This window comes from Oryzias melastigma, linkage group LG16 (assembly GCF_002922805.2).
Source record: "Oryzias melastigma strain HK-1 linkage group LG16, ASM292280v2, whole genome shotgun sequence".
Lineage (NCBI taxonomy): Eukaryota > Metazoa > Chordata > Actinopteri > Beloniformes > Adrianichthyidae > Oryzias > Oryzias melastigma.
The window spans coordinates 12,831,744-12,841,282 of record NC_050527.1 but is presented as its reverse complement, the minus strand read 5'-3'; the positions used below and the strand labels follow the sequence as shown (position 1 = coordinate 12,841,282).

Here is a 9,539-nt window from a genome sequence, read left to right as displayed (position 1 = left end):
TTAAGGTCTCTGTAATAACTCAATCCAAACCAGCACTGTTTTTTTTTAAATAAGGTCAAAGTCATTAGTTCTACTTTTATCAAGTTAAAAATATGACCTGTGCATCAATCTTTCCCAATTTTGAAGCAAGGTTTGTTTTTCAGCAGTATAAGGTGCAGGATTGGAGTTCAGGGACATTTACCGATTCAAGTTGATTTGATATTAATTTTGTTTTAAAGCTGTTTGAGTCTTTTGTTCCCAATAAATGTACCATGAGAAAACTTTGTTTTTCCTTATTTCTGGTGAAGTTTAATGGGCCTATATTGTGATATTCTTAAGACTTTCAAAGTAAACTATATCATTATATAAGATAACATATTCCCTTTGGTAGTCTAAAGAAGACATTTTTTTTATGAAATATGAGTTATTTTTGCTAGTTCTTTTCCTATTAACGACTTGATCTCTAAGGCTCCGCCTTTCACTCTTTGTGGGTGCCGCCCATTTCATGACTTCAACTTAGAGACAACCTCTGCAGTGTGTTTGTGTTTCGCCAATACAAACAAACAACATTCAAACTTTTACAAAGATGGATGTGCATATTTTGGATCCTTACAATCTTGACCCAGAATCTGATCTGGAATTTGACGAGCACCAAGAAGTGTGACCCCTAAGACATCTGCAGGAAGTTTCTGACTGGTAAATGAAAAGCTAAGAAAAGTTTATTCCATACCGTTGCATTTATAATAAATCTATATTTATTATAGAAGGCACAAAGATCTCTGCAGATTAGGTACAAGAGAAACCTGTTCTTCTCAGAGTCTACACTAAAATGTTTTGCCGATCACTGCTAGCGAAGAGTGTTTTTGACTTTACTTGGAAGGGGCTGTTCCTCTACATTCATACATAAAAAAGCAGGAACCTGGTCATTCTATGGAATTGGGAAAAGCTGGTGTTCAGAGAGGAAGGCTGGAAAGGAATGCTTGGAGATGCCTCAGAAACGGTATCACTTTGGAGTTGTTTTTTGTAAGGAATTAACTCCATAATGCACTTAAAAGTTGATTTTGCATGATATAGGCCCCTTACAACTTTTATAAACTGCCAGATGTCCTGACAAAACTCTGTACTGGCACATCCCTACAGTATTTATAGTCGTATATGCATATATATTAGGGCTGTCAGATTGGTCGCGTTAAAAACGCATTAATCTGACATGTGCTTGACGCCGACAATTTTTTTGACGCATTAATCGCGGACTTTCTCATACGTGCCTTTCCATACCGCGCGCGGGCGTCCCGCCCTTTAACTCACAGGCGGCTCTCACTAGATCACCGGCGGCTCTCCAACCTGCGAGCTAAAACCGGCCGGCGCTAGGACCTGGAGAGCTCCTGCACTCTAACCCGGCTCCGGTTCGCGTCCAGTACCACGTCTGGTGGTACCGGCTCGCGTCCGGCGCCGCGTCCCGAGAGCTGCGGACCCCCGACGTTCCGAACAGCAAGCGCACCGGGGGACGTTTTAAATGTTCTGGAGGTTTAAGCGTGATCCAACCCCAGCATAGCGGTCTGTCTGCCGGCATATTCATGGCGTGAGCTCCGCTGGACACGTCGCTGCATCGAGCTGCAGCCAGAGAACGCGGCGGCAGTAACAGACTGTCAAACTATCCACAGTGTATCCCGCTTTTCTCAGTCTTTAATGTTTTAAAAAACAAAAGTTAATTGGAAATGATAAATCTCTATTTCATTTATTACTGTAGTTCAGCAGAGGAGGAAAAGATTTGGTCCTGACCAAAAATGAACATGAAAGTGTTATGGAAATTTTATTTTTAATGCTTTTTATTTTATTTTACTAAACCTTGATTGAAGTTTTGAATTTAAAATGCCCTTCACTTGCACTTGGGTTTTTGTTAGGCATTTTATGTTAAAGCCTTTTATTGTTAAGAAAGTTTATCTCAATACAATGTTACAAAATAAAGTATTTCTGATGAAAACTATTAATTTTGTCATTCTTGTTTTCATAATTAATGTAGAACTGCTAAATTCCACGAAGCGCACATTTTTTTTTCCTTAAAAAAAAGGCCATATGGTAATTTGCGAATAATCGCGAGTTAACTCTGGAAATGCGATTAATTGCAATTAAAGATTTTAATCGCCTGACAGCTCTAATATATATGCTTTCCTTACCTCCCTACTGTCAAATGGCTTTAAGCACATAGCAAATATGTGTTTATTTTGTACATTTAATCTTTTCACATTTACACTTTTGTCATATATTTACATATATTTTGTCACATATTTATCATTTTGCTTTTGCTTTTTTTTGTTTTTGCACTAATATGATGACAGATTCAAACTCATTGTACATACAGACATGAACTGGCGATTATTGACACATTTTGCTTGCCATACAATCTTATCGAGAAATATTAAATGCATAATTGATCAAACATTCAGCTGGGATTTTTTAAAATGTTTTATATCTACATACATATTTGTTTGTGGTTCAACGCCACATACTTTGATGTATGCCAGGGTGAGCATCATCAGCTGGACTTACCTGACGATGTTTCCCGGGGTGACCTCTATGGTCCAGGTGCACCTCAGGTTATTGTCGTAGGGAAAGGGATACCCGGGGGAGAGGATTCGTCCTGTGGACTCACCCTTAAACCTGCCGCCGCATTCCGCTGAAAGAACACCAAAACATTTGCATCTAATGAATGAAAACCGAGCAAAGGTGCGACAGCTAAAGCCAAAGCCACACGGGTCCGGAGGCTACGGTGCCCAACAATGGCCTCATCTCTGACCAGGGATGCAAAACATGTTTTGTGTCTGAGCGCGTGTCTTAATGAGGCTATTAATTTACTGCATAAAGATTATGTCCAGAACTGTTGGGAGAATATGGCTTCAAATGTTAATGACTAAAGCAGTATCTTATCATCTCATCTACGGCAAGATGTCTTCTCCCTTATCGCTCTGCCATCTGAATTACAGAATAGAGGGCACTTAATTAATAGGAAAACTGCATTCCATAGCAACAGTGCTAAGGCCATAATCAGTATCATAACACTTGGCGGTTATTAAAGTACTCAGAGGGAGAGTTGGATGCGGCCCTGGAGAAAGAGCCAGAAACCTAATTTGGAATTCTACTCACATGGACTTGAAGCTTTTTAAATGTTGACTATTCATTGATCCTGCCTTCATTACAGTAAATCAATCCTACGATTTTTGAAATCCTTCTAATGATAATCATTATTATTGTTCTTGGTGAGCTTTTTAATATTTAGAACGCATCACAAAGTTAAGTGTGCCTTATTGAAACAGGCAGTGGCATTTACAGAGTTATTCTGCCCACGTCCAGAATTTGTAAATAATTTTTTCCCCTCATCCATCACTTCTGGGCACCCAGACACAGAACCTGCCTCTCAGCACCTTTCTTAACTCAGACAGAGGTAAACGCTTTATCATTTCTGCCCCTTTGTGTCCCAGCACCAGCTTTGCACAAACACAGGTTTTCATGCATTTACAATAAAAAACAAAAAAAATTACTAATAAAAATGTGTAATAATTGCCTGGAATTAAAACACTGACAATGCACAACATAAACGAATGCTGAAAGCTGAGAATCAATGCTTCACTATAGGCTTCTGATTGATCGGGTGATTGCATACGAGCAGCTCTGCCTCAAGAACACGCAGAAAGATCAATGATCAACAATGAAACACCAGAGCTGTTTATGTTCTCCTGCAAAATGACAAGCAGCATGTGTCTTTCAACGCAGAGCAATAAGGTGGAAATCATGTCGGGATAAATCCTTTGGATTAGCGCCTAGCTGAGCATTGTTGACACAGAATAATAAATTAAGTCACAAAGAGTGAAAAGGGAAAGATCAGACGAGTACATGTGGCAAATCTGGGGTCAAAACTAGAGTGAAAGAGAGAAAAAAGTGTTACCTATGCATGAAGGGAGGTTGTTGTCCCATGCTCTTCTCTCCCCTGTCATGCACCTGAGCGTGGCACTGCCGTGCAGGGTGTAACCTTGTTCACAGCCGAATGTTATGGAACTTCCAGCAAAATGACCGTGGTCGCTGATTTTGAAGCCAAACTGAGGCACTCCTGGATCATCACAGTGTGACAGCTCAAAACCTGGACGGGTGCAATGAGAAGAGAGAAGTGAAAACAAGCACAAATGTCCTCAAATAAATACAACTGAATGAAATTGAAATGTTTTATTTCAAGCAATCAAGCAAGAATGCATGTGAAAGATAATCAAACGTTTTGTAGAGGTACAAAGATGGGTCAGATCTAAGATAACTAGGCATCAAATTATAGATCACTTGAAAGGAAGTGGGAGAAAACGAACTTATATAATGTCCCCCGGCTCGACCTTACCTTTTCCTTTACATGAATTATCTTTTTCTGGTTCATAACTTCTGATCAGATATTTTTACCTCACTAACACAACTACTGGTCATTAAAAAATCTCTGTGTTTCAATAAATCACATAACTGTTTAAGTAGACATAACACTATTTCAGAATTTATTGCAGGATATGCAGATCAATGATCAAGATTCAGAAAACATCAATAAAATAAACACAAATTATCATTAATAAATTCCAGTATTGAAGATAAATATAAAAAAAAACTATAATCAAATAATAATTATTATTATTATTTTAATACAGTTGTAAAAAATATTAACATTTTTTTCCATATTTATATAAAAAAACAATGATCAAATATCAATCATAAAAATATAATAATATTATCATTCCATTAGAAAGATCATTAAAATAAAAATGTATTTTTCCATTAGAAAAATAGATATTATAATTCAAGTATCGTATCAAAGATATATATATATTTATATATAAAACAACTATCAGATAATGATAATAATTATAACTGTTATTCCACTAGAAAAATAATTCATAAAATCATTGATTAAAAAATATTTTTCCATTAAAAAATAATTAATATATTCAAAATGTTGAATACTTACATAAAAAACAATATATCAAATAATAATAATAATTAAAATTATTATTCAATTATACAAATCAGCAATAAAATCGTTAATATGTTTTTCTATTAGAAAAATCATTAAATAAAAAATATCATTTATTTCCATTATAAAAATCATTGGTATAATTCTAGTATTGAAGAAATTTATATAATTGAATTATCCAAGATATATATAAAAAAATAAAATATCAAATAATAACAATATTTTGTATTCTATTGTATTAGCAAAATCATTAATACAAATCCCAATTCTTTATTTATTTTTTAAATTTCATTAGAATCACAGATTTGTGTCTACCAAGTACAACTAAATATATAAATATACAGATTTTTCTTTGGACAAAGAACAATAAGAAATAAGATTAGTTTCAATTTAGCGTAGAAATTTAGAATCTCTTTGACAAAATCTTTGGTAAGGTATGAGAGAAAAACAACCAGAAGCAAGAAGCTACAATAATTCTTCTTTGACTGTGACCATTGCTTTTAATCTGCTTCTTTTTTCCCAAAACACTGGTGTTCTGCTGTACAGCAACAGTGGCCTGGCTGCACATAAAACCAGCAGCGCTGATTTATGGCTGCTTCTTACTGCAAGGTCTATACTCCATGCCAGGTACTAGTATTACAAGTGTCATGCCCAGTATAAATTCCCAGCAGTTAATGCTCACATTTAGAAAATTACCTCAGCCCTTTGGGTAGAAAAGTCATGAAAACATGACCAGACTTCTTGTTCAGTCATGATTTAAGCTAAGCGTGCCTCGCTTTCTCCTTTCAGCCTCGTTGTTCATACATCAGTCAATCTCCCAGGTTGGATTTACTTTAGATGAGAACATAAGGTGAGTGCTGTCCTTTAAGGTAGACACAATATGGCATACGTGATCATTTTAAAGTTAATATTTTAGCACAAAGTCTGGAAAATGTCTTACTCTACTTTGTTTCATAAACATAAAATAATCTGTAATTAAGTCATTTTCTCTATGACAACAGAGGTTGCTCCAGCGCCAATGACTGTTTGATGTTGCTACAAATGAGCACACTTTAATGACGGGTGTGCAGCTTTATTTCTGAACATCTGGTTTAACCAATAACAAAATGAGTTGTTGCACTTAGCATATTTAGTGCAATTATTACTCAAAGCTTTAAGCTCTCAAGCTGCAAGGTGTGGATTAAATGAAAGAAGGCTTGTTGTCCGATCTGAAGGCTTGATCCTTCGCCTATAACACTGAGCCCTGGTGTAAGCCCTGATATGCTCTGCTGTTTGTCTTCTTACCGAGAAAAACAAAATCAGCATTTGTTAGCGCACGCACATTCACAGACACACTCTGTGAGGTGCTTTGAAAAAAGTAACCCTGTAAAGGCCACTACATCAAAGAATTGACAAAAATGTTGGGAATTAAGATTCTTTTAAACCCTTTGATGAAACCAACAAAAGACGATTTCAATAAAATGTATTTTTTAAAAATAAGATAATTTATGATACTTTAAGTGATTTTTGTTCACACAAATCTAAGTTTAAGATGCAAAAATATTGACATAAGTGATAAAGGGAAAAAAAGCAGCTTATTAAACCACTGTCTCAAATTTGATACATATATTTTTGACATGATGTGACTATAGTATAAAGAATTGTTTATTAATTATTTTTGTATTATTTCAGTACAGTAAGTAGTCGTTTATCATAAGTAAAAACCATAATGCTTTAAAAATTAGCTAAACCTTTCCTGCCAAAAGTGTTTTTGAGATTCCAGGGAAGCAGACATTTTAAAATGAGCAAGAAAAGCCATTCTACTGCCCCTAGTGGATTGATAATGAGCTACAGGACAGAAAATGGACCAAATTACAGTGTTCCTTTATGGAAAGAAAATAGTATCACCCCAATTTGTGTGTGTGTGTGCGTAATTGTTGATTTGTGCATTACTGTGGATTTGTGTGCAGTTGTTGATTTGTGCCTGACTTTGGATTGGTGCGTGCATAATTCTTGATTTGTGCATGGGAAAATGTCAAGTTACGTTAGATAATATTCACAATCTAAGTTCAAAGCGGCTGAAAAGAAAACTCTACGCATCACTCACGAATTAATCTTTTTTTCATTCTCGTTATTTGCGTTGTTTTATTCGCTCTGAGTGTCGAGGAGGACCTCACAACACCTACTTGAGGAAGAGTCCAGCGCCAAAGGTGTTGCAGGGAAACCACAACCCAGAGATGATAGAGAAACTTAAGTGTCAATTGTTTAAAAAACACATATATAGACTTTTTAATATTAATTATCAGGCATATATGTTTAAGACAGTGGGGAAATGTCAAGTTTCATTAGGAAATATTCACAGTCCAAGTTCAAACCGGCTGAAAAGAAAAAAACTCTAATGACCTAGCATTTTAGTGGCATTTAAACGCATCACTTACAAATAAATCTTTTCTTTCATGGAGACGTGATCACATCAGATTTATGGGTGTATGTGGCTTTGTGTGTGCGTAGTAAGCGATTCGTGGGCGATTTTTTAAAATTTGTGTGTACAGTTAGTTTCAAGCTGTTGTAATTTTAATTTTTGCCTGTATAATTTATACACACACACACACACACATATATATTTCATATATTCTGTACTTATGCGCAAAATGTATTCTTTAACAAATCAAGAATTGCACATGCAAAAATTGGGTGATACTATTTTCTCTCCATATCCACCCACTTATTTGCGTTTCTTTATTCGCAGTTTTACGTATTTGCAGATTTTTTTTCAGTCACGTGACTCTTCTAGTTCTTCACAAAAACTCCAACAACTCAAGATGGTTGTATGAAACTTTTGCATCCAAAGGAAGTGCTGTGGTTCTCCATATTTGCTAATTCGGGGTATTCGCGGATATCTCCGGTCCCTAACCTCTGCGAATAAAGGGAGAATACTTTATATACACTGGTTTTCTAAGAACAGTTTGGACCTTGCTAATGAGATAGGAGTCACACAATTGTGGTTGAGTGTAAGTCTCTTTAGATGAATTATTTGTGACATGAGGCTGAAAAGTTAGAAAGTTTCAAATTTGACAGAACCTTCTCTAACATCTGTGCTTATTTATTCCTTAAAAAATAAAAACAATTGTGAACAAAGTAGATGTCAAAAAATCAATTGTAGGTGACACACAAAAACATTTAATTGGGCAAAAATCTGTTCTCTCCCCTAAGGGATCCTCCTGTCACAGTAATGCATTAGAAATGGTTAGCAGCAGGACCCAATCAGCAGGTCAATTACAGGAGAAACTTAACATTATCCATCTATTTAAGGCCTGTTCACAAACAATATAATGATTAGTTTCCATATAAACATGCACGTTTAGATGAATAAAACATAAACAGGTTACACATTGCATCCAGAAATAAACAATAATTCATCTGTTTTGATAAAGTAAAGTTAAGCAGACACAGCTTTCTAGAAAGTACTCTAATTGCAGGAGGGGAAAGCGCAAGAAAATAGTGAGATTCACATGGAGAGGCAGAGAAAGAGAAAGAGCGAATGGAAAACCACACATTTTCCTGTCAGAGAATGGCAGAGAAAGCCATGCTGTGTTTAATAGACACCCTGACAGTGAAAGACACAGTATGGCAGGGTGAGGGTCAATTAAGACCCTCTTTTAGATTCTTCCACTTGAAATGAGGGGCTCCGAAAATGAGGCCAAAATCATTCATTTGGATAAGCTTTAGGACCCTCCTCCCCCACAGGAAATGAAATGTGACTTACTGTGATATATGAGGCGGAACCCTGCTGCTGTCGACTCGTGGTCTGAGTAAAATTCCAGCCACATGTAGTTAGAGGTGCTGGTGAGGAAAAGGCCCTGCATCTGTGTGCCTGTGTAGGTGCCGAGCAGTGGAGCTGTACCATCCTTCCCATCATACAGCTAATCACAGACAGAGGCATTGTGAGACAGTAGTGGTGCTTTAACAATAAGGACAATATATTTTAAATAGATTCTAATGCACAGAAAATCCTACACCTATTTTCCACAATATAAGGCGGATTTAAAGGCCTTATTTTTTTAAAATGACCTTGTGCCTTATATATATGAATAAATTCTGGTTGAGCTCACTGATATAGAAGTGATTTTAAAAAGTAAATGGTTAAAATGTCATTTTTTTTTTCACCAATATGAGTCTGTTTTTTTCACATGTCGCAAACAAAGTTGGGAGCTGCAGGAATTATGCATAAGCTAACTGCATAAGCAAACGCAGCTAATGTTTCTAATGTAGCTAATGTGTTGCGTGTTAGCCCGTCACAAATAGCATTCTATTTGTGTGTACTACAAGTATAGTCTATACTAAAAGTTAGATATAAATAAAATTGAAGTTTCATTTTTATACTATCTATATATAGTAAACTTAAAATGTCCCAATTTATTTAGAAGTATTAATTTAGCATACTTCCTTCTCAATGGCTATGTCCAATTTCGCATTCAAATTCCTAACAACTAAAAAGTGATATAATGCGACCCTGAATTTTAAAAGCAATTTGGACACAACTTTTTTTTTTTTAATGCTTGATATGACATCATCGATTTCA

The 9,539-nt window shown here is 35.8% G+C and overlaps 1 protein-coding gene across 5 annotated transcripts in view; it reads right to left on the bottom strand.

Moving 5' to 3' along the window:
* Nucleotides 1–9,539, bottom strand: part of LOC112143303 (CUB and sushi domain-containing protein 3) — a gene marked incomplete at its 5' end in the record, with an annotated part of 317,263 nt that overhangs the window by 182,558 nt on the left and 125,166 nt on the right. For all 5 annotated transcript variants that reach the window (XM_024267159.2, XM_024267162.2, XM_024267160.2 and 2 more), the window contains 3 exon segments: nucleotides 2,530–2,656; nucleotides 3,923–4,114; nucleotides 8,724–8,880. In XM_024267159.2, the coding sequence (XP_024122927.1) occupies nucleotides 2,530–2,656; nucleotides 3,923–4,114; nucleotides 8,724–8,880 (476 nt within the window).